Source organism: Olea europaea, chromosome 15 (genome assembly GCF_002742605.1).
Source record: "Olea europaea var. sylvestris chromosome 15, O_europaea_v1, whole genome shotgun sequence".
NCBI classification, from domain to species: Eukaryota; Viridiplantae; Streptophyta; class Magnoliopsida; order Lamiales; family Oleaceae; genus Olea; species Olea europaea.
In genome coordinates, this window is record NC_036251.1 from 4,382,858 (window position 1) to 4,408,760 (window position 25,903).

A 25,903-nucleotide genomic window follows, 5' to 3' on the forward strand; every position below is an offset into this window, starting at 1 on the left:
GAAAAGTTTTTTGAAAGTAAAAAATACAATGTAAAATAAAAAAGTGACACAATGTCACTTTTTTATAAAAATTGTGTGTCGCAATATCACTTTTAAAAGTTTAGTATCACTTTTTATTTAAAAAATTACACACAATGTCACTTTTATTAAAAAGTTATAGAAATTTCAAAAAGACGAAAAAAACAAAGGTGGTAAACACTAAAAAAAAGTGACAAAAATTCAAAAAATTGACTAAATTTTTTTTTAAAAAATTAAGAATTTAAAAAAGTGATTTTCTTTTGTATGGTTTCTTTCTGTAATTATATTCTACTTCTATTAATTAACTAACATATTAAAACTTGGATTTGGAAGAAAAAAGTTAAAAAATAATAAAAATAAATGATAAAAACTCAAAAAAAAAAAGTGAGGAGCATTTAAAAAAGACACTAATACTCAAAAAAAAAATGACAAAAATAAAAAAAAAAAGTGACAAAACACCAATCGAAACCTTGGAATCAGTTGAGTAAAGTGATAGAACTTAAAAAGAGTGACAAACACTCCAAAAAGTAACAAATACCCTAAAAAGAGAAATAATATTTAACATCAATCAATGTAGAAAGCCCAGTTAGAAGTAGTCAATCAAATGACCTACTTCTTAAGTGTTTTCCTCTTCGTGCCCAAATTAACAGGTTGTGGCTTGGGGTACTTTTCAGCTTCACTTGAATCTAACCAATTGAGAGTGTGACATTGAAGAATGGCCAATTGGGAACCATAATAAGAGAAGTTAATATAACACCGGCTGCATATATAAGCAGCATTGTCTAAAATGATACCAACAGATATCCCCTGATGAATGCCAGCACTACAAAAAGCAACAGCAGCAGCTGCATCAAGTGCTCTGCTAGCTTTGGTCCTTGCCAATCCATCTATAAATCCACCATTGAAAAAATCAATTGCATATAATAACATGTATACAATTTCCTTGTCCAAGAACAAACACATGAAAATCTAATGATACATATCACAAATCTTGTTTTCCAAATGGGTCAAGAGAAAATGTTTTCCCACATAATCTATGTTTCCTACATTCATTCAGGAAAAGAAAAAAATAAATAAATAAAGCAATCACTGTAAGGATTTAAAGCCTAGAAATACAAATTTTTCCCAATGAATAAAAAATAAATAAATTATAAAATGCTTGAAAGTTGGAATACTGAACTGAAGTAGTTGAATTGGAAATTGTGAAAGATCGTTTCAATTTTCCTAACTTCAAGAGCAAAACCTCAATTCAATAGTAAAAAGCGCACCCTAAAATCTATACTATAAAAATGAACTTGCCAAATCAATATTTATAATCTATCGTCAAGCGTTTCTCTGATCATCACAACAACTAATCAAAACCATCGAATGCACACATACACTACTGGAATAAATAATCTAAGATCTACACCAAAAGATGCCAAAAAATATATTGAAAAAATATATGCATACGTAAATGTATGTATATCGAGACAGGGAGCGAAGGATTCTCACCGGATAAGTGACGACTTCAAAGATTTTCATCTGAAGAAAAATGTTTTGGTAAATAATGTAACTATAGAGAACCAGCTACTTTTTATGATTGAAGAAGACGACGGTGTAGATTTGGGGAAGAAGGTTTAGGACGTGCAGGTGAAGAAGTGGGAGAATTTGAGCGTATTAATTATGGGAGTAGAAGTTTTGATTATTTTAATGGTATTATTCCAAATTGATTAATTTTAGAGGGTATTGGGTGTAATTTTCCCTTAAATAATTAAGAGCATGTTTGGTTTGAATTAAAATTTGATTTTAATTTAAATGAAAGTCAAACAATCAATATTAACCACATTTTTTATGGGTCTCATAATTTTTCAATTATACATTTCAAAAATTTCTATCACAATCTACTAGGCTCTCATTTGATAGCAATTTTTCATCCCAAAAAATCAATTTTTTGACCGTTATTTTACTATTTCAATCGTCGTTTTTTTACTTCTTCACTCACAGACGAGATCCACTTGTCTCTGTAATGGTCACTATCGAACAAATCCAAAAAAATTTAGGATATGTTCGATAATGATTATGAGAATCGATTTTTTAATCGTTAAAAAGAAAAGCGAATTCACCTATGAGTGAAGAAATAAAAAATAACGATCAAAATAATGAAATAACGATCAAAAAATGATTTTTGAGAATGAAAAATTGCCACTAAGGGGGGCCTAATTTTAATCCCATCAAATACTCTCCAACATTTCTTTTTAAATGGTTAAACGCTATTAAGGAAATAGCCCGGTTCTTTTGCCACTCCAAATTTTGATGAAAATAACCCACTCCAATCTTTAAAATCAAATATTGCCGAATTTTTTCATCTCCAAAATCACAACAGGGAAATCTTCAAAACCCCCTCCTAAAATCGCCACTATGATCGTTAGAAATCTCGAGAACTGGCAAAAAATCGCGGCCAACATCGGCGTACCGTCCATTATATCAGTGAAACTCCGAAAATCCCCAAAATCCATAGCCTGAAATCACGACGATCGGCAAACATCCCGAAATCATTCTCGTGCCGTCCACCATCCACACTCGAAGCCATTGTTTTGACATTTTGTGGATATTCTCTGTCTAAATCGTAAACTAGGGTTCTGGAGTAGAAGAAGATGAAGAGAAAGCGAGACAAGGTACAAAGAATATCAAAAGCAAAGAAGAAAACAAATGTGGGCGATGATCATTTTGAAGACCAGCTGTTTCAACCAAAGGTGAGTGGCGATTATACTGAACATCTACTTTTTTATTAAAAATATTGGGATTTAGTTGAACATGTTCATTCTGTGTACATTGCACAGCCCGTATATGTGAATCTTTATTTCCATTTCTTCAAGTTGGCTTTATGTACTGATGAATAAATAAATACGAAGGAATGATAAAGCGAGCTCATCTCTCTTTATGCAAACCTGAAAATACGGGAGTCTAGGAAGATAAAAAATAAAAAGAAAAAGAAAAAAGAACGAATATTTATGGAACACGAGAGCTCACAACCAGGGGTATCATATAACGGCTGGGGCATGCTATCCGGGTCGTGTCAAGAAGTACTTGACTCTCTTGCCTAATTCATTAACTTATGTACTGTAGGAGTCTAACCCATCTTGCCCCTCACGGATTTCTATCGTATTCCCAGTATTTGAACACAAGATCCTTGCCTTATCAAAGATTTAAATTGAATTCTCATAAGTTTTCATATAATATTCCACATTGGCAAAAATAGTTACCAAGGCACATGTGGCTAAATGTTTAAAAGCATGACTTCAAAACCAATTAATGAAGAACACCTAAATTGGTTAAACAAACGTGAAAATATAACAGAATTAGTTAGAAAATCATCATTGAATGATTGCCACTTGTCATTAACGAAGAAGACCCGATTACCCTCAAAATCCCCAAAATGAAATCTATAAATATGGCTCACCTAGAAAATGAGAGGCATGCAAATTTGAATATCTTCATCCCAAGTAGCATTTTTCTCTTGCTCCTTACTGAGCATTAGGTACAGAGAGATTAGGAGGAGAAAGTCTAGTTTAGGTGAGGGAAATTTGTTGATCATAAATCCGTGGTCAACATTTACTATGCTTCACGCAAAATAAATGAATTGCTACGTATTATTTGTGCTGTCGGAAATTGAGTAAAATATTTCATTACTCACCCAACTTATACTATAGCCATGATGTACTCATCAAACTTCAAATGACTTCTCAATGATTGCTTATCTTTGAGACATTGCACTTCATCCATCATTCACCAGATTCCATTCCTCTTGTTGACATGTCATACAAAAATATCACATGGCAAGTTACGATCATTAAAAAAATTACAACTTAGCCAAACACTTCAAGTAAAATGTTTCATTACTCACCATATTTATAATATGGTCGTAGTTTACTTTTCAAACCCCAAAAAGTTTCTAGTGGTCACTCATCTTTGAGACATTGCACTTTATCTATCATTAGTAGATTTCGTTAATTCGTTCCCTTTGTTGCTTGCTTGTGGCACAAAAATCCCATGTAGTAAGTCATAGTTAAAAAAATTATGACTTAGCAAAATCATCCAACATACCAAAATCTCCATATTTGAAACGCGATTTCTATGGCCTCATAAAACATTTTTAAATCCTGATCGTTCGTCTCCAATTTCAGCCCCAAAAAATCCTAGCCCCTCAATTCACTCTGTTCAACGTCTCTCTAATCCCTATCTTTTATTTTTGCAGGCGTGTATCGGACCATTTGAGAGAGAAATGTCATTAAATTTCGGTCAAATTGAGGAACAAAGATCAACAAACAAGAACACTATTTCATCCGTATACCAATTGTCGAAGTTCAATGACTCCTTCCTCAAATGGTCAAACACACGCTTGCAAAAATAGAAGAGTGGGATTAGAAAGATGCCAAGTAAATTATACAATCGGGGATAGGTATTTATTAGTAGCTTCTCGCGTCTTTTTCAACAATCAACGCACTCAGTACACAATGTAACTATACATGGGAGATGAGTGAATTGGGGGCTAGATTTTTTTAGGGCTGAAATTGGGTACGAACAATTGGGGTTTAAAGAAGTTCATGAAGTCGTGAAAGTCGTGTTTCACATGTGGAGATTTGGTGAGTTGGATGGTTTAGCTAGGTTATAATTTTTTTAAAGATCGTAACTTGTCACATGGAGTTTTTGTGCGACACACCAGCAACGAGGGAAACGGATGATGGATGGAGTGCAACGTTTCAAAGATGAGGGATTGAGAAATTGTTTGATGAGTAAATCATGACCATAGTGTAAATTGGGTGAGTAATGAAACATTTTACATTGATAGTTTAGTTGAGTTTTATTTATTTTTAATGGCAGTAACTTCCTAAGTGAAAGTTTCGTGCGACACATAAGCAACGAGAGGAGTGGATGATGAATGGGGTGCAATGTCTCAAAGATGAGTGACCATTGTGAAGCAGTTTGATGAGTGAACTATGACTATAGTATAAGTTGGGAGAGTATTGAAACATTTTACTCTAGGTAATTCATAACTTGATGGTTGTCTCTGTAATTTTGATGCTTTATGGTATAAGCTTGTCATAAGTAACTTTAAGGGTCCATTTGAATGCAAAGATGGAATTTGGATAGAAAGAGAACGAATTTCAGGGAATTGAATTGTTTAGAAATTGTTTTATTGGGAATTGTAAATTAATAATGTTTGATTGATATAATTTTCAACCTGGAAAATGTTGAAATAAAATTGTCTTTTGGTGTTCATTTGGTTTTTTTTTTTTTTATGAAAATTGTCAATTTAAGGCATATCTTTTTTTACGATTGTTTCTAGAATTTGTTTCCATTGTATCACAGTAATTCTGTTGATGATTAATATTAAAGAATAATTGGACTATAGAATACTGAAATTCGTACTATGTTACTAATTTATGGATAATTTGAGTATTTATAATGAAGTTATGGTAGTTCTTCAGGAAAAATGAGAGAATACAAATAGAAAACTTGTTAAAATGAATTGATAAGAAATTTTCTGGACGCATATCTAATACATGCAGTGGACTGAATGTCAAACGGTAAGCTAAATGTTTATGGTAATTGGCATGCATGCGGCTACTACTTTTGGATTTTTTTGCTAACACCTGCAAGTTGTAGCAGGTGAAATAAGTGAATTGGCCTTGCCTAATTTTGCTTCAGTTTTGATGTAAATTATAATAGTTGTCCATAAGCCTCCACCCAAGAGTTACATGACTATGGGAATTACAAGTATAATGTTGTCATTTTTTTAAAAGCTACAGTTATCTAAAAGTCTTTGTTACTTAATATCATATTTGACATACATCAAGGCATCAAATTGCATGTTGAAAATTATGTGACAGTGTTCTTTCATTTGGATAAAATTTGAGTGTTGGAATGTTTCTATTGTTGAGAGTTTGGAATACAATAGAATCTTGTTTATATAATTTTCCTAAATTTTTCTGTTTTTGTTGTACAGGATTGGGACTATATCATACACCACGATAAATGGTTTGCAGGCAAAGTTAATGTGTTTTCAACTGAAATGGTCATCTCAAACTTGTATGGAAACATGTCTAATGATCAGATAGCATTATTCAGGAAGACATGCTTCGGTCCGTATGTGGATATGAAGGAAATCTCATTGCAGCCTCAGTTGATTCATCAAGTACTATTGAGGGAGGTGAAGCAACCGAATCTGGATGAGACGTGGTTCAAGATTGGCGAGAAGTGTGTGCGATTTTCAATACATGAGTTTTGTTTAATAACTGGACTTAGATGCACAGGGAACGATGATTGTCTGAAGTACCAGTCAAGACTGAGTAGGATTAAGGATACATATTTTAGACACGTTCCAAACATAACAAGATCTAAAGTTAAAGATGTTTTTGTTAACCTGAAAGATGCCAGTGACAAGGATGTTGTAAAGATTGGTGTTCTATACTTAATTACATCATTCTTGTTTACAACATCTTACAAGAAATTGGTTGATGATTCTCTTATGGCTCTTGTTGATTCGGATGAGATGGAAACTTTTGCTTGGGGGGAAGAACTCTATAGGATTACGCTTTCATCGCTCAAGTCTGCATTGAGGAACAAATCGTTGACTGAAGGGTGGGAAGAAAGCTTCTGAGGCATATAGGCTTAATGGCTTTCCGCTTGCATTTCAATTGTGGATTTATGAGACAATCCCATCTTTAGAGGGAAAATTTTGTACCAAGGTTAATGCGTTGCATCCTCGGATATTGAATTGGAGGTCCAAAGGGCGCGTTACATCATCCAAATTGAACGAGGATGTTTTTGACCTTGTGAGAGTAAGTAGTTTATAACCACGCTACTTATTTGTATTACATTATCATTTTTCTATCATGTGCTTGTTATATTTTTTTATCATTTATTTTGTCGTGTTTCTAGTTGGAAGTTAATGTTGTTGAGCCAACCGATGATGAGGAGGCATACATGGTTGGCTTGATTGATAAGGGTCGGCGAGTCCTGGACTATGATTTTGAGGATCCGAAGGTACGTGCAGCGAAGCCATCTGATTCACCATGTGCATCCAAGGAATTATCTACTCATACTAACAGTTCTGCCAAGGCTTCTGAGTGCAAAGAGAACGAGGTTGGTTTTTTCATTAATTTCCTTATTGTAGTTCATATCATTTTTTATACTATTAATATTTGTCTTGTTTTTGCTGTGCTTTTGGTTTCTAGAGTGGCTGCCACTTAAAGGAAGAGATTATCAGTCGTTTGGCTGATATTCAATCAAAACAGCATCAATTAGCTTCAGACCAAGTGGAACTGAAGCTTGAAATGATAGGATTAAGGCGCTTTGTTGCTAATACATTCGCGGATTTGATGGGTGAGATAAAAAACCAAAAAACAGGGAATTTTCCGAAGCCTTCTGATCTTCAGATGGTAGTTTACACTGGTGGGGTTGAATCGGAGAGGAAGGTAGTGTAACATTCTCAATACAACTTTTGAACGAGTTTCCTATTTTTTTATTTTTTATTTTTTTTGACCTCCATGAATTTTTGTGAGGTGGTGTGACTTTTTGCGCGTTTTTGTCACTTTTATTTTCTGCATGTAACTTTTTATGACCATCGTTAACTTTTTTGCGCGTGACTCTTTTTTTGGTAGATTGATGGCAATGAGGATGTTGATCGGCCAACGCATGTTTAGAACGGTAATTGTGGGGAATCGTTGATATCCAGCAACCGGAAGTCGGCAAGAAGGAATCGTTGATTTCCAACATAATGAAAATGGTAGCTGAATCTACCACGGAGATGGATGATCCTGGCAGATTAGGAGATAGTTTTAATTTTTATGCAAAAATAGGATAGACATTGGGATTTTTTATTTTTATTTTTTTTCTTAATTTTTCTCCTATTTCATCTTTTTCAGTATTTTTCTAATTGTAGTATATTTTTAGCAATATATCATATTATCTGTTTAACATGTGCCCTACAAGTTGGGCTCATAATCTGACAAGTTAGCACTTAAGTGCACAAATGCATAAATTTAAAAATAAATAATACTTTTTGTTAACAAAAATTAAAAAGTATTCAGAAAATAGCCCTTATTTTAGATTTAAGATGATTAATCTTTTAAATTATAAGATAAGATGTGCTATCATGCTTAAAAACAATTTTTTAGCTTTTTTTTTCTCTCGATAAACAATTTTTATCTCGATAAACAAAAAGAATATCCTTAACTCGAGACTCAAACCATTTTACATCTTGTACTATGCCAAATGGCAAGGAAGGGGTAAATGGAAAGAAGACAGACGAGCACGGTACAGGAATACCTAAGAAAAATTCTTAGAGTGTACTTTAAATTGCCAAGGCCGGATTTAGGCTCAAATAACACTGATATTCTTGTTCTCTACTTTTCCATTCCTGTGTTGTCATTTTTGGATCTTCAGAAAGAATTACCTGCAAGGTTCCAAATGATCAGATAGGACAGAAACACACCTCTCCTAAGGAACAGAAGAAAAAAGAATGTCAAAGAGAGTTATGTGAAACAGCTTTACGATTTCATTTGTCTTCCAGATAAAGTGTAACATAAAATACTAGGCCTTGTTGATAAAGATTCTTTAAAACTCATTTTTCTCCAAACTCAAATTCAATTACACATACTCCCAAATAAATAATTTTGCACCTGGACTGAGACTTTTTCTTACTTTTTAATCACACGTTCTCCTAGAAAATCACTTTTCACAATCTGTTCTCAAAAAATATACATCAAACAGGCTCTAGTTCTAGTTCAATCTAGCAAGCCTAATATAGAACCAAGTGGCGAGAGCATTTTTAATTGTGAAAATTGACCTTCCGACAGTAAAATTTCTCAAGTTGACTTCTGATCAACATACACCTTTTTTGAACTTCTAAATAAAGAAAATGATCCAGTGTATAACCACCTGTCATAGTAAAACGATCATCCTTTTCAATTCAATAGCATTATATAAGTGAAAACTCTAAAAAGTTAAGGAACAATAGAGCTTAAACAGTCAATTGTAAACAAAAAAAAAATAATAATCTCAGCTTCATAAAAAATTGATTGAATCTGTCAAAGAAAGCTGCATACCAGGAAACAAGAGAGTTTGTATGAATTCGACAAATATGGGCATCAAGCCATCAATTCCGTCTTTACCACCAAAAATGGATGCTTCTCCGGTTTTCACATTATAGGCCACACAACAGGGCATTTTTTTTGTGCGTTCCGACTTCTTCATTTTAAAGATAAAGTGACTGTTGTCTAACCGACCAATGGCCCAAATATCATGACGCGGCATTTTTATCCTTTTACATAGGTGTTCGATCTCACAAACTTCTGTCCATTCTCCCTTATCAAAGTCCATTTGATAAAGTGGAAAGTAGTTTCCATCCAAAGGTCAATTGCTAAAATGATTCTCTTGCTTTGGGCCACATAAATCACCTCTCCTACAGAGGCAGAAATATATTTGTCTTCAAAACCCAAGTTTGGCACAGAACCAAGTTTCCTCCAAGCCATGTCTCTTCCTATATGATCGTCGAAGGCACCATACATACGTATGACTTTATATTCCTTATTCTGAGGAATATAAACAAGATGAGTAAAGAGATGATTTTCATTTTCAATTTCACAACAAGAAGGCAATTTCACAGTTTGTCCTGTAACAGGATTTTAAACGTAAAGAGATTCATCGGAATAAGAACCACAAAAAAAGCACAATCCTCTACAACTATCCTGAAGTAATATACAAAATGCAGTCTTATATGTGTCATTACGAATTCCCCATTTTTCGTCTCTAGGAAAATGGAATGACGTCTTTCAAAAAATTGGATAAGCAAGCCACCCCTTGATTTTTGTAGGTGTGAAAGGCTTGCCTATAATCCTAGCCCTCTGCTTGCAAACCAGCCTCCCATACTTGTACAGAAATAACTATGAACATAACAAGGGAAAAATAAATAAATAAATAAATAAATACAAATTTAAAAAGGGAACACAGTTATATTTGTAGATAATATGCATGAAAAAGAAATAGTATGGAAACAAACATGTCGGTGGAAACAAGCACTAGGACTAAATCAATCAAAAAGGTGGTACACATGGAATAACAACTTTTAAGATTGAAAGACGATGGCATTGGATATTATTGAATTTTTGTAGGTTCTCAAGAAAATACAAAAATGTTGAAATTGGAAGTACAAAAAATAGTCAGATAAACATTTTGACAGAGGAAAAATATAAAAGAAAAAGGAAAAAAAAAATCGAGTATATTATTTTGACAAGAGAGATTAGTATTATGTATCTTAAGCTCGGTTGCATTGTTCATAAACACTAGACCAAGTCACAATGAATTTGTTTTCAAATCACTGAACCAAGTTACGATATATTAAATGAGGAAAAAACTGGAGATTAATACAATAAACTACTGAAAATTAATGAGTTTTTATGCTTGAAATTTAATTAACTGTAAATATCAAAAAAAAGAAACCTGAATACTTCTATTCATCCCATTATAGTCATTTAAATTTGATGAAGCTTGCCGTTTCAAATAAATTCTTCTTGTTTTTCATGTTTCATCAGATTGAGCTTAAATAAAGCTACAATAAATATAAGGTCTGAAAGTGTTAGATACAAGCCCTGGCCAACCATAACTGAAATGTTCATTTTCTGTTGTCTTCCATATTTAACACAGAGGTCTTGCTAACCATAATACACAGTTAGATTGGAAATTGTTCAGTATATTCACAGATATGACGGTTTTTATCATGCTAACTGGAAAGCCATATCAAAAATGTACTATTTGTCTAATGACATGGGAGAACAGGTAATGAGAGATCCCGTGTTCACGTCTTGCCTTTCCATTCATTTCTTCATTAGTTACGAGAGAGAGAGAGACGCATAGTTCATCTGAAAATCAACCCGTCAATTCTCTGATGGTTGGTATGCTACCGCGTCAGATGTAACACTACTCGACTTCCACATTTGAACTTTAGCCCCGAACTCCATTTTCTCGTCTCTTGACCTCTTTTCTCATTTCTTGTCTACAACAAATTTGTTGTTAACTCTTTCACATCCTCGTTTATGCTTTTGGCTAATCTTTCAACTATTTACACTTTGGTCCCTAAACTTTAGTTTTCTTTATCTTTAGTCCTTTTGCGGTTGTTTCTTTTAAATTCCACCGTATTAATCCAATTGCAACATAAATAAAAAATATAGCATTTTACATTCTCATCACTCGCTACTTCAAAATACATTTTTTTCCCAAAATTTGATTTTAATGGAGCCAAAACAGAAGCTAAGTGTTATTTAAGAAATATTTAAAACTGTGGTATGATAAACAAATTTTGTAGTGGTAATATAATTACACATAATTATTTGAAAAAAGCCACAAGTACAAAAAAAATTTGATAAATTTGTTACTTAAGTTGGCGTGGCGAAATGTGATTTGTATTTTTTTTTTTTTTTTTTTTTTTTTTTTTTTATCTTCCAACAAATGCATGCCAAGTGTTATCTGTAAACATTTTTTGGTCAAAATTGTCTCTACTTATAGCATGAATGTAATGCTTTTATGTAAGAAGATGTAAAGTTGCAATTTTGCCTTTTTAAATTGGTCAAAGTAAATTTTTTTGGTAACTGAATAAAATATGGACGAAAATCATCCATATTTACTTCGGCCACACATAGGTAAAAGGTTTTGAGACACGGGTGTAACAAATGAAAGATAAAGATTAAAAAAGGGAAAAAGTACATAACCACCAACATTTAAAGATACACTTTTCAAAATTTGTCAAACTTGTAAAATTCTTTCAAAAATCAGGTGGCATTAATTAAATAGATAATTAAATAAGTTTTACTAATTAAATAGGTTAAAATTATAATAGCATACAAACTATGGTCATAGTTATATACAAACCACAAACATAGAACTTCATAGTTATATACTAACCACAAACATAGAGTTTCGCATTCACAAATCAAAAAAAAATTAGGTCACAACCCTATTATCGTTCATAAATTATCAAATAAATTTGATCACAAATTATTTTTCGATCACAATTTATCAAATTAATTAATCACATCTTGTTTATAGATTACATTATCAAATTAATTAGTCACAACTTATTATCAATCACAAATTATTAAATTAATTGATCATAATTATTCAATTAATTAGTCACAAATTACCTTTCATCTCCTCTACTCCACCCCATCCCACTTATCCTACTCCACCACCTTTACCTCCAACCAAAATGTTGTCGTTGCCACCACCACTTTAACCAAAAACCATCACCACTGCCTCCTTAAATCCATCGCAACTTCACCTCCACCACCACTCTATCTCCAACCAACCACACACACACACACCCAAGCCATAGATTTAGCTCCGCTACCATGCCACCACCTACACCAATACCAACACATAGGCCACATAACTCTTCTTCCTTATCAGCGAAATTAGGAAGAAAGCAGGTCACGTGTAGCAATCCCTATGGCCGGCTCTTGTTGCCACCGTGCAATGCACAAGGGTGCATTGTCATCGTGAAGCACCCGTGCTACCACGCATTGCACAGTGATCGTCATCATCGATGGCATGGAGGACGAGAACGTGGATCTGTGGAGCTCAACTTATGTGACTTGGTGTGAAAATAAATTGGGTTTTATGGTGTGGAAATCGAGCTGGCGGGGGAGGTACACTTGATTTTTGAACGAAAAACCTTGCACTTAATTGTTCAAATAAAAAGTTGAAAATTCGTTGTGGATGTAATTTTCTCTAAAAAAAATGCAAAAATTTGAAAAATTTTGGACCACGACTACAATTGTACCCTAAAATATATTTTATTTGTTTCTGTAGCATTTATTTCATGTGATAAGATTTAGCTTGTATCTGAGCCCCATTTTCTTCCATTACCTCCCATTTTCTTCAGTCAAAAATAGATGGCCAGCGGGACCCACGTTATTAGTGCATGGATTGACCCTAACACATAGGGTTGAAAATGTTGATTCCAAAATTGAAGACAATCACAATTGCATACATTGACGTTACTGCCTCTCTACTGAAAAAATGTCGTTTCACACATATAAATAAGACAAAAAATTGTTATGTCAATCTACGTTAGCATAGAATTCATTTCCGGGCGTACGTTTGACAAAAATAATATTTTTGCATTCATTGCATCGAAACAAATTCACACATTACAACATTCATTCCAGTGGTAATTTACACTTTCATACTGGCTTCCAACAATAAGGTAACGTTAACCTTGCCAACGTATAGTGTGCGCTATGTAATCTCGTAACTGGGTCCACGACACATTCTCGTCCGCAACGGCATCCTCTTCTGTTGCAGCTTCTTCTTCTTCATCGGGTAACTCAACCTTGACTTCTTCATCGTCAACTTCCTCGACCCTGCGGAATCCTTCATCGAGTTGTCCGGCGTCGCAGAAAATTATGGACTCCCATTGCTGACACGACCACAGCGATTTAGGCTCGATATGAATAACTAGGCATCCTGTATAGAATTTTCCATCTTTGCTCCGAATGCACGCTCAATAACGTTTCGACATGATGAGTGATGAAAGTTGAACCTCTCGCGTGCATTATGAAATCGACGTCTGCCGCCACCATGATTGTGAAATTCTTGAAAGTGATAACGTACATCCGACCCCTTGTACGGTGCCATGTACCCCGACCGATGTACAAATCCTGAGTCCATCAAGTAATATTTCCCATCAACCAGTTTCGAAAAGTGTATGTCCGGACTATGCACCGCGCGGGCTAGTATGCGGCTATTGTGCGTGGGCCCCATGCTTCCCAGCAACACAAATGTGAAGCACAAGTTGAAATGGCAAGCTGCCAAGACGTTCTGAGTGAGCACACCTTTTCAGCCTATGAAGTAATTCTTTTACGTCGTGACAACACCGCCCGCACATGGGTCCCGTCGATAGCTCCAATACAATCCTACGACGACCATTTCAAACCACGTCAAATACTCGAATAAATTATGGCACAATTAATTTGACCACCGACACAACATGCGGTAAGATAAACGTACCTGGAACAACAGATATCGCTACGGATCGAGGTGATGACTTTTAGCACCACGGTTGTAGTTTTTATGAGGTCGGATCATGTCTGCTGCCAGCACACCGACGGCGCGAAGCACGCCCTTGAAATAATGGCCGACGTTCTGTAGCGAATGTCCAAACAGCGTTTGCACTTGGCGATATCCCTTCCCGTGCACCATTATACACAAAAACATTCCGACATGCTCGTATTTATCGATGATCGTACTATTTTCCAATCCGTAGCGATCTCTCAAAACATGTACAAAGTGCCTGAACATGGGCGTGTACATTCTAAACTCCTGAAAGCACGTTTGTGGGTACACATGAATATTTTGCAACATGAAGATATGGCCGCTTCGTGTTGTAGGAAATAAGTAACGGTGGGCCGGATCCGGCACGAGGTACTGGCGCACCATCCGCTCAGTGATACGACAATACTGTAGCCACACCACCATATCCACCTCCAACTGCTGTAGTACGTCTTCATCCGATCCATCGTCCGAACAAGAGTTCGACATGAGGTCACAATCGGTCTCCGATGACGTATGCGAACCAGAAGTGTCTATCATCTCCTAAAACCGCTAGCATGACACACAAATATATTCACTGTACTCCTCAGCGTCAGATTGCCACTGTGAATAGGATGATATTTGCGTAACCCGTTACTTCGCCAATTAGGGGAATAACCTTCTTATAGCAGGAGCCTTTGCAATGCATGTAATCAATATTGTACAGTTAGTGCTGAAAATTATTGATTCCATTAGCAGGCCTGTAGGAGGTGCACTGCATAGGCGAATATGCGTTGTATCACGCGGGGAATCTTCGCTTCGATAGAGCTATTGACATATTTCAAACAGTCAGGAGTTGGATTCTGACCTTTACATAATAATGGAGTCTGTGGGACCAAATTACTTATGTGCAAAGATTTGGCTCTTCCTAAACTATAGACATGTATAACAGTTATATGCAATACACGGACATACTGTTGATAATTATGAAGTCTACGCGAGCGTGTTTTATGTGGAAAAGTATTTGCTTTTCTAGAGTCATTGACGTTTTGCGAACTTGTCAGAGTAGGAAGACAGCTTTTAGGTAGTGATGGATTATGTGGTACACAATTATTTAAGTCCAAATTTTTGTATCTTCCCTAACTAATGACATCACATCAAGCTAATAGGAGTAGAATTATTTACTTTACTAAATAATTGAGCCCCCGAGAGGGACATCTTTCTCTATCAGCTGTTGCTTCCTTACAACTAAGAGGCTATTTTTCTATGTTGCAAGAGTAAAGTTGAAACATTTTAAAAAAAAATTTGTCCTTGATACGCAATTACTCAAGTGTACAATGTTTGTTGTTCCAGCAATAATAGAATTGTTAAACATTGTAGGAATATACGTTATTGACAATACGTAATAGTTGTGTATGTGGCCACAACGTGTTTCTGCCCGATTGTTTCATTTTGCGAGAGCTATTGTCGGCCTTTACTTCGTTCTCGAGTAAACGGGAATGAAATAGTTGTTGACATGCATGAAAACGAGTCACATGCACCTATTTTCATTACATTCAATAGTATAAAATACATAGCGCACAGTGTAGTGCACGAAATGTGCAAACAGGAAGTCGAACAACAAAGTATTATTACAACAAGGCGTACGGACGATAACTTGAAAAGCGTGCAAACGAACTCAAACCAACGACACATACAATCGAAGCACGATCAGCGGCTCCCAGAACCCGACATTTTGTCGCGTTCAAAACAATATGCGATCCACTTGTAGCGCATCTCCAGTGTTTTAGCTGCACTATACGCAACACGATTTTCAGAATTTCTTAGGAACCACAACGCAAACATGTGCAACTCATCCCTGGCTTCGACAAGCCCAGTCGAAAGCAAATCATCTATGCATTCGTGGAGAGTCATACGCCCCTCTTCTTTTGCGCGAATCACAGAGGCCATCTCCCTCGATGCGCAAGCGAGGTTGTCCACCGACTCAGAAACCTCCCTCGCCCCGAACTTCTTCCACTTTCCCTTCACATGTTTTTCTTTACGTTTCTCGTCGCTTCAACGCAGGGAGATATTCATCGAGGAGCTTGCTCTTCCTAGAGTCTGGCCGTCGCTCGAATCAGTCGTCTCGACATTGATAGATAACGTGTTGTTCGGATCATCTGAGTCGGAGTTGGCGCCTAAGTCAAACCCACATTGAGACAGCTTCATAGGTGTCAGTGCGTACTTCATGGAGTCACAACTACTTCCAAACAGACTGCTATATTTATGGTAGATCTCCGTGTTGTCATTGTCCTTGAACTTTCCTTACCGATGGTTTTCCTGCAATGAAAAACTGGAGCATTAGTACAGTGTTATGGAGTTGTTCACATGTAAAACCGTTTCTAAGAAAGCTAGTGTAACTCAAGATTGTTGACATGTGGTTACCTTAATTTTCTGCTTCTACCACCATTTTGGAGCGTCAATTCTACCCCCAATGCTCAGACCACAAGCTATTCCCATGCACTGGAGAAGCTCAAACAGTAGTTTGTGGTCCGTGCGTATAGCACCCCAATGGTTTTTCAGCTGTGCAATAGCCCAGTTCTTCACAGCATTTTTGTTGAACAATTCACGTAATCGCTCCCACCCTGTTGAAGAGAAGCATTTTCCACGACGGTGTCCCTCTGCAGTGATGTGTTCGGCGACGAACATGAAGATCTTCTACTCTCGAGGTTCCCATCTAGCACACTTGCGGGCCTCCGACTTGTTTTCCAGGTTAGGGTTAGATGATGCAGCGGGCATGGCGTCCGGATTTTGTGTCGTGTAAGTGTGGGAAAATGTTGCACATCATAGTTGTAAGAGCTTGTGAGAAAATAAAAATGTAGTGCAAAGGTGTCAATGAAATGATCGTGTGGTAGCTCTTCAGATTAGTGTAATAATTTAATTGTAAAGCTCAACTAATTTCTTGCAATATGAGCTTGAATGCCATAACTGTATATAAAAGATCGTGAAGCCATAAATGGATACTTGGTAATACTTATGTTAATAGGAAAGACTGATATATTGTGAATTCTTAAACGATATTGTGTACTGCAAAATGAACTTTTCACATACATATACATGCAAAGTGATACTAACAACTCCAATCATGCAATCAAGTTCTAACTTTATGAACTTTCTGAAAGTATTAGAGAAATGAAGTTGGCACTTGGTAGGGAAAAAGGATGGATATCATGAGCTCCAGGACTACTACAGTCCTTGTTTTTGTAAAAGTTTTTTGTCCAGGGAAATGAATAGGAGACCAGCCTGTAGCACATTTTTGCCACATCTCCATCAACACCTAATCCTAAGGACCATCAAAGGATGAGAAGATTTTCAGACTTTAAAACGGAAGAAGCGTGATCAATGTGTTTTGTAATATTAAGAGGAAAATCTATAGGATCGATGTTGTATTAGACAATAGTTGGGCTATCAGAACACATACATAATTTAAGTGTGACATAGGGTGATGCAAGAAGAGCGTTGATATAGCTAACCCCGACTAAGTATTAAACTAGGCTTCGTTGAGTTTAATTGAGTAGGTAAATGCTTGAAAAAATTTCCTCTCTTTAAGGATTAGGATGAGATTTATTAAAACATACTTCAAAACTACAGGTAAAGTCAATCAGAAGCAACTGGTACAGAAAGATATGCAAAGGGGTCAATGAAATGGTCGTGTGGCAACTCTTCAGATTTCAGGTTTCAAAGAATCCTATGCAGACATTTTAACAATATTTCACTCATATCGGCGTGTTGGATTCCTTAAAATGCCAATCTGAACTAGATACCAAAACCCTTAAGACTGTATTCTTGGGCACCTCTCCTATAAACATAGGTTATGAGAGCAATCCACCTTCTTGAAAGACTTATATACAATAGATGTCAGTTTTTTTTTTTTTTTCATTTTTAAACAATCCGTACTATATGTAGACTTCTCTTTACTGGAATCACTCAAAATTGGAAGAACCATCTCAATGCTAGTCGATAACTTTAGCAATACCCATTTGAGAAAATGGAGAAAGAAGGGAAGATACTCGAGATGATATCGATCAAAGAAAAATGAATGACGTTGCTACTTAAAAAGACCTCAATCAACTAGTTCAGGAGGAGGCCCTGTCTCTTCCTACCAAGCCCAATCATTGCTCAACAAGATGAAAATTTTGGGCATTTGCTAGTTTTAATTTTAACTCTGGAGTCTTTACCAGCACAAATGACGTCAATTTACTGTATTTCAAACATGCATCTATTTCTAACCAGAAAAGCGACAACATCAACGACTCTAGACAAGGTGGATCACAGCAACATAACAAATGCATACACATAAACGATTTGCAAATAAGAAACAAAAAAATTGTAGTAGTTAAAAAATGGGACCAATAAAGCCTAGGGAAGCAAGTGAATGGCGGCAACAGCTTACGTACAAGGTGTGTTCAGGCGTCAATAACTCTGGAATGGGGATGCAAACCGGGGAGGGGGAAGCAGTTAAGTTGAAATCATACCATGGTTTCCGGATAATAACCAAAACCGCCGATGTCGTAGGCCATTTTCGTTTGCTGCAGATCGGAGCCTCGGAATTTGTTGCGCAAGTGGACTGTGAAGTCCAGCCCGAATGTGATGCATCGTCGGGAGAAGATGATAAGGACGTCGAGCGTGGCCTTGCACAGGGGTCGACCGGCACCGTTCGGCTGAGCAAATTTTTAACCGGCAATATGCAGATGCAGTTCTCTTCGCCACAGTGTAGTGCACTGATTCAATGGAGATGGAAGGCAATGGGGGATTGGGTTTTTGCAAGGAAGGAGGCCGGTATGTTATTATTGAAGGGCAAATGTGTAAAATGAAATAGGAAATAAGGGGTGTTGGCATCAATTTGGTCTATATGTTGTGTGTGCAATTAATACTTCAACCATGTGCCTGCTGAGTTTGTCCGAAGTTAGAATCAGATAAATGTGACTTGGTGGTCAAAAAGCTTGAAAAAATAAATGAACTGAAAATGTAATGGGGCTCAGACAGAGGCTTAATGTAGAGTATGAAGTTGAATTTTCAGCTTTGTAAATCGAATGGATTGAGAAAAAAAAAAGTAGATGATGATAAAAGTTAGATGGGCAGCTGAGCCGATAGTCCTTCATTGCACTTACTAGAGAGAAGGAATGATATTCAACGTATTTGTAAGGTCTTATTCCCTTATAAGTAGCTCAAGTCTAGGTTGATTAATTAAGGAAATACTAGAACATATGAATTGAAAGATTGGAATATGTTTACTAAGTCTTTCTTTGTTTGAGATTTTTCCTCGTACTGAGCCCACGTTTAGTTTAGTTAATAGTTAAATTTTAGCAGATATCGATAAAATATGATGAAATATATGATTGAAGTTGATAAAAATTATGAATACCATGAAATGTATGATTGATAATGAATTTAAAGAAAATGAATTTTAAAAAATGAAAATCAAAGAAGGACTTAATCTCATTCATCTCCTCTGATTCTCTCATTTGTGCTTTCACTTATCATCTTCATTCTAAAATTTGAGATAGCGAGACGTAGTGATGCAACCAAGATGAAATTTGAATTTAACTATTTTCTTGATAATCAAGATATTGTTGACTATAATTAACAATGACCAATGCATAGTTATTTTGGATTCAAATCCTATTGTTAAGTTAGAACGATTTCAAAAGAGGGAACTCAATACAATTATATAATCATCGGGTGTAATATAAAATTTGATGTTATATGCTATTGTATAATTTGAAATCAATATGACATTCTACTTTCTAGTAACACAATTATTACCAAGCCAAATATATAAAACATAAAAGTGATATAAATAAAGCCCTTGTTTGATCCCTATTTTTTGGAGAAAATGAATTCTTCAACAATGTTTTAAGATAATTTCAACCACACATTCTTCAATAAAGTAATATTACACGCAAATTCAAAACTTTTCCTTATTTTAAAATCACACATTTCACATCAATACACTATTCAAAAATTCATTTTTCCCATCAAATGGGGCTCAAACAAGGGCAAAAATGCAAGTACACATAAAACGACAGAGTTCTTCATTCCGAGATGTTAAAAATAATATATTTCTGTATGTTCCTTTTAAAACGATTTGTATTCTCGCTTTATTAATAAAGTGAAATTTTTTCTCAATTTTTTTAACATGAATTAGAAGTAGCAATGAACTGTATAACACACAATAATTTCAAATTTATTGAGAATAAAATATAATTTATAGTTATTAAATTACTGCATCAGTTTTAATTTAGTAGAGTCTTAACATGAATTCAAAATACTGAACAAAAATGAATAACGGTCCAATGTCTTGGGAAAATTTTTATCCACTTCATGTCAAAACCTAAAAGGGTCTTTCCACAAACTTTTTCTTCTCTCTCTCTCTCTTCCATTTTCAAACTAGAATCATGCTAGAAATCGTAATTTCTTAACTTGTAAACTTATCTAAAATTTAAAATTGTGGGTCCAATTTTTTCTGACTGATATATCCATTTATGGACTGTAACATCATGTAGTGACAGAGGGCAAATTAGTCTTTTTATTGGCTGAACTGTCCTTATATGAGTTGTGGTCGTGGAGTGTGGGTAAGCATATATAGCCGTTAATTATCAACTCTTTGAAAAACGAACACTTGGGCTTTTAAAGAAAACTAAACGAACGTTAACTCTTTACTTTCTTGATCAAGAAAATATTTTCCCCAGCTAGGTTTTGCTCTGGAAATTTTTACAAGAAATGGTGAGTGAACTTGTGTTCATCGATGAAGAAATGGCGATTGACGAAGGGCTCGGGTACCCGCTAGCCTACGCCAAGCTGTGCAGGGACAGGAGTTTTGGGCCATTTAGCCATGGCCCTCCATTCACTTTCACTCCCTATGTTTTGCCACAAGAAGAGGTAACTGTCAACTATTAAGCTCTTTTTATGATAAACACTGGTTTTTTGGCTGACGGGATTATAAAGAAAAACTTGAATTGGGTGGGGTGGGGGTCAGTTCTTTAAGCTGTTTAAGATTTAGGCTAATTTAAGTGCTTCTGAAGATTCTTTCTTGTATAATCTTGAGAGTTTTTAGTCATTTTACTTGGACTCGTTCAAATTGCAGTGTTTGCCAAGAAGGCTATTTGATGGTCCCTGTTGATCCCAGTCCTTTTTTTTTAATTAGGAAGGAAATACATGGTATTTTGAAATTTTCTGTGCCTGAGTGGCTGAGTTTAATTAAATTTCAAATAGTTGTAGCTTTTGAACTTTAAAATTAAAAGTGAATAGGGACTCTCAATGCCCTTCTTCACTGAATCTTGACAGACTCCACTTCAATTTTTTAAGACTTATGTACTTTAGTTGCCTGCACAATTAAATAGATACGTGAACTTCATGCATGACTATTAAATCGTAAAAATCTATCTTCGGGAGCATAAAACAATTCTTTCACCATGTGAAGTGTTAATGTACTAGGAAATTGCTTTGTGTACTACAGGGGTCTTACCAACCCCTCACTGTAAGGGTCGGTCCCACATGGAAAAAAAAAAAGAAAGAATACGTTGGGCCCCGTGACTGTGAGGGATCTGGCAGGGTCTGTAAAACAAACCCTATAAGTGTAGCAGCACCGAATGCACTAACTAAGATATCGCCGTCTCTACCAAGATTTACAAATTTGACTCTTGCATAAATTGCTTAGGAAAAGGGGATTCAAAATGCCTTATTTCGTTAGCGATACTCTTATGGCTTATCACATAAGTCTAAATCTCATATTTTTCACATGTAAAAAGAAGTATAAATATCTTCATATGCCAACTGATTACTACTGCATCTTTAGAATTGTAATCTTCCCGTATAATAAGTTACTCTTGGATCACAAAATTTTGAGCCTTATGATCTCAAATGATACAGGATTCAAGAATTAAGAAGTATGATGAGATGTTTCCAATTATTGATTCCAAAGCAATAACCACCACCAAGCCCAAGATTTTTGTAGGTCTTTTGTGGGAACGGCTTAATCATCTCGGGTAAAAAGAGACTCTTTTTCATTTTTTTTTCCTTGGTACTGTTTGATATGATTGTTCTTCAGCATCAAATCAATAGAGTGTCTCACTCTTCTATAAACTAAAAATTTTCAGGAATGCTGGTTTTGATCCGGAAATATTTCGCGTTGATCCATATGGCAATGTTCTGTATTATCATGCTGACTCTGCTTCACCTCTTGGATGGGACATTGATCATTGGTTTCCCTGCACAAGTAATTGATATTTATTTATCTTCTTTTATAAAGGATTGCAACAACTCCAAAATTACCCTGAACAATGCTTAGTTTGTTGTCTTTTGGTTCTGACCAATTCTAAAAGGCTTTCACTTGTGGTTTTCGGGTGAAAAATGCAGGAGGAGGATTGACAGTTCCAAGCAATCTAAGAATACTACAATGGCAAGTCTGCAAGAAAAAGCACAACAATCTGGAGTTTCTCATACCATGGTGGGAATTTCAGGTCGGCATATCCATTAACCAGTTCCTGTCCGTCTTTGCTTCATCCAACTCAGATTTCAGGTTGGTAATCATACTTTGATACTGTTTGAATTGCTAGGAGCCATATCATAGTCACTTTTTTCCTTTGAACGCAGCTGGAACTCATATTTTTATTACATGAACAGTTTATTATGGCCCTTACATTGAAGAGGAACTACTACAAATCTGTGTTTGCTATACTCGTTTTTCATTGCTTTTATGACAGTAACAGCAGCTATTTTGATGGTTTCAATCATAATCTGTCAACTAAGAGCTGTCTTTGTTAAAAGGTTTTTCCTTGATAGAATTTTCCAAGGATTCTTTATTTCCTACTTTGCAAATGGCAATCAAGACAGTGTAATTCAATCCAAGATTCTGAAACTTTCCTCTCTAATTTTAGCATCTTCTTTCTGGTACATTATGGCGATTATGTACTGGAATATGTTTGCCAGGCACAGGGCATATTCATGGTTGTTTTCTGAAGGTGAAAACGAAGAACTGAGGGCGACATTTGATTCCCACACTTTCCCTGAACATTTCGCTGAATCAAAAGAAATAATGGGTCTGGCTCCAGCTGCTGTTGTTTTGTCAAGAAGGGAATCTTGTGAAAGCCCATTGAAACCACTTGATGCATGTCGAAGACCAAGATCAAGTACCCCAATCATAGGTCAGTACACATTATCAAAGACTCCACTCGTTCATCGTTTGAACGGGACATTAGCAAATCCCACAAGCTTCAATTGTTTGCATCCTTTGGAGCATATTAGTGTGCAATATTCAGAGAAGACTCTGACATTACAATGGACAAGATTTTTTTTCCTTTTCGTATTTATTCCCATCCAATACTATACAATCCATATTACCAAACATGTCTTTTACTGCCTTCAATCACTTGTGGCAGCTGCAAGGAAACTGAAGCCATTGAAGGAAAATCAAGATCCAATCATGGCGACTAACTTTTATCAGCCTATCATTATGGCCCAAGATTCTTTGAAACAGAGAGAAGAAACAGTGAAAATGGAGGCAGAAATACAGAAATTAGATAAAGAAGTCAATGAATTGCACCAGAAGACTGAGGAAGAGAAGATTACCATCCAAGACCTCGAGTTGGTGCTGATGAAGAGAAGAAGGCGAGCTGAAAAGTGTCGGCAACTAGCTGAATCACAATGTTCCTACAGAGCAGTGTTGGAGAAGATGATTCGAGATGCCATGCACCAGTAAGATCATTAAAACCTAACTAGATATCGTTGAATCACCTCTTATAAAAGCTTAAGTTCGAATATAAAAATCAAAGAAGGAAAAGATGTTGAACTGGTGTATTGTGCTGTCTAAAGAGGTTGAGAGAGCGGAAAGAGTGTGTAGTTTGAAGTTTTAATTAGTGAATTCGATTCCCCCTCTCCCATTGATATCGTTGATCTTGCCGAACCACTTAAATTTGTATTTTCCCTCTTCTATGTGCTTTTCTTTTATGCTATGTTTGCTGGCCTGTGGATGTAATTCTTCCAAATAGTAAGATCATTAAAAAACTGACTGCATATTGTTTAATTACCTCATCTAAAAGCTTAGACTCGTTAGAAATGGAACAAATTTATTTATTTGAATTATTTCTTCAACAAGCCCCTTCACATGTAGGATCGATTAATTTTCCATCAAACGCTTGACTTGCAACTTTGACAAATGGATGGCAATGAGACTACCGGACCTTATATGAGTTGAAATGCGACATGAATTTTTGATCAAGTTGAATTATTTGATTTGTTTTCGTAATGCAGGAGTGTTGTCTACAAAGAACAAGTGAGGTTGAATCAAGCAGCAATCAGTGCCCTTTTGGCTCGACTTCAAGCTCAAAAAGCAATCTGTGATTTGGCTGAGAGAGATCTTCACATGAAACATAAACAAAAAGATGAACTGGAGAAACAAATAAGACCTGAATGGGAAAAGGTACGGAAAAGATCAAGAATGGACGATACCACAGACGAAGAGAAAGACAATAAGACTGTCCTGAATTTGCCAGGAAATGAGCCAAAGGCACGAATGCGGATGGAAATAAACAATACTTCGTTAACAAGAAAAGATGATAAGACCCTTCTTTACTTGCCGGGAACCGAGTCCAGGGTCCCTTTACATAAGGAGCTCTGGGAATTCTTGGAGGAGGAGCAAAGGGCTTCATCAGCAAGTTTACAACTGAAGGACGAACAAGAGCAAGAAATTGATAACAAAATACGAATAGTGAAGCCTCAGAAATGTAATGAAGCCATGAATGCAACACCAGACAATAAACCGATCGAGGAAGGACTTGAGAATTTGGAGGTAATAGAGGGAGGAATAATGTACACCATTCGATTCCCAATTCACTGTGAACCGGATGGAAAAGAGGATGAGGAGAGTAGAAAGGAACGCGGGAAAGGAAACATAGAGAAGTGGCTTCAATTGTTGTTGGAGAATACAGGAGAAGATACCTGGTCAAAGGCTCAGAAAGCTAATGAAAATGAACCTAGTGAGACTGACAAATTAATCCGGAAGCTGAACCTCATATATCCAGACAAGAAGATCGAAGTTTCAAGAGTCAAGGAATCGGAGAGTTTGAATCCAATTCAGGAAAACAGTCAGAAACCAGAAGAGATTGCTGAAATAGAAGCAAGAAAATCAAAGCTGAATAACAAAAAAGAAGATGAGAAAAAGAGTGAAGTTGCTAATACTAGCAATGAAAACACTCCATTAAAGAATCCATCATACAAGATCGGACTGGAGAGAAGTAAAGTTAATGAATCGGTTTCTCATGGCAAAAAAGTTGGGAAAACTAGTAGTATTGAAGAGAAGAATGGGAGACGAGGAAATGTTGGAAAAGAAAAGGAGCTTTCGAGGTCAGAGAGTTTCAGATCATTTCGCCAAATTCCATCATCTCCATCTCTGATATTGGAAGGTATGAAAAAGAGAGTGGATTGCATGAGGAAAAAGCCATTAGTGCTTGATGATGATGATGATGATGATGATGATTACAGTGAGGATCATGCAATGGCCAGAAACAGCTTCATCAGGACGATAAAGGGAGCAGTAAAGATTTAGGCTTTCTTTTATATATAAGGTTTGTGCAGTTTATTTCGTTTTTACACCATGTGTACTGTGTACACTTCTCTTAATAGTCGTGTGAAGTTGAGTGTACACTTCTCTTAATAGTTGTTGTCTGAAGTTGGGATGTTGTGTAGTGTATGGAATAACGGCTTGTTGTCTGATTTGACAGCATTTTATTCTTCTTCTTAAATTTCTTCATTCCAGGGCCCATATGCAAGTAATATT

At 35.9% G+C, this 25,903-nt stretch overlaps 2 protein-coding genes and 1 pseudogene across 6 annotated transcripts; 2 read left to right on the forward strand and 1 right to left on the reverse strand.

Annotated features, from left to right (window-relative positions):
* Window positions 1-534: 534 nt before the first annotated feature.
* LOC111410941 lies at window positions 535-1,676 on the reverse strand (annotated as a pseudogene).
* A 607-nt stretch (window positions 1,677-2,283) lies between these two features.
* On the forward strand, window positions 2,284-8,009 carry LOC111409882. Of its 5 annotated transcripts, XM_023039977.1 has the most exons (6): window positions 2,292-2,753; window positions 6,008-6,052; window positions 6,446-6,842; window positions 6,943-7,146; window positions 7,239-7,478; window positions 7,665-7,985. In XM_023039977.1, exons 4-6 carry the CDS (start codon window positions 6,988-6,990, stop codon window positions 7,704-7,706), a joined length of 441 nt encoding a protein of 146 aa, XP_022895745.1. In that variant the 5' UTR covers window positions 2,292-2,753; window positions 6,008-6,052; window positions 6,446-6,842; window positions 6,943-6,987; the 3' UTR covers window positions 7,707-7,985. The 5 variants fall into 5 exon arrangements, 3 of the variants coding, with proteins under 3 accessions (XP_022895742.1, XP_022895745.1, XP_022895743.1); XM_023039974.1 differs by having other exon boundaries at window positions 2,284-2,753; window positions 6,008-6,842; window positions 7,665-8,009; XM_023039975.1 differs by having other exon boundaries at window positions 6,008-6,842.
* A 12,722-nt stretch (window positions 8,010-20,731) lies between these two features.
* Window positions 20,732-25,903, forward strand: LOC111409883 (titin homolog). The gene is made up of 7 exons (XM_023039978.1): window positions 20,732-21,009; window positions 22,000-22,115; window positions 22,227-22,345; window positions 22,486-22,648; window positions 23,059-23,273; window positions 23,508-23,823; window positions 24,379-25,903. Exons 1-7 carry the CDS (start codon window positions 20,851-20,853, stop codon window positions 25,670-25,672), a joined length of 2,382 nt encoding a protein of 793 aa, XP_022895746.1. The 5' UTR covers window positions 20,732-20,850; the 3' UTR covers window positions 25,673-25,903.

What these genes read in the sequence shown, in the direction of transcription:
- LOC111409883 (XM_023039978.1), top strand. Translation starts at nt 20,851, where the DNA reads ATGGTGAGTGAACTTGTGTTCATCGATGAAGAAATGGCGATTGACGAA. An exon ending in ATCAAGTACCCCAATCATAG is followed by an intron (nt 23,274 to 23,507) that starts GTCAGTACACAT and finishes CACTTGTGGCAG; the next exon opens with CTGCAAGGAAACTGAAGCCA. An exon ending in ATTCGAGATGCCATGCACCA is followed by an intron (nt 23,824 to 24,378) that starts GTAAGATCATTA and finishes TTCGTAATGCAG; the next exon opens with GAGTGTTGTCTACAAAGAAC.
- LOC111409882 (XM_023039974.1), top strand. Translation starts at nt 2,655, where the DNA reads ATGAAGAGAAAGCGAGACAAGGTACAAAGAATATCAAAAGCAAAGAAG. An exon ending in ACCAGCTGTTTCAACCAAAG is followed by an intron (nt 2,754 to 6,007) that starts GTGAGTGGCGAT and finishes TTTGTTGTACAG; the next exon opens with GATTGGGACTATATCATACA.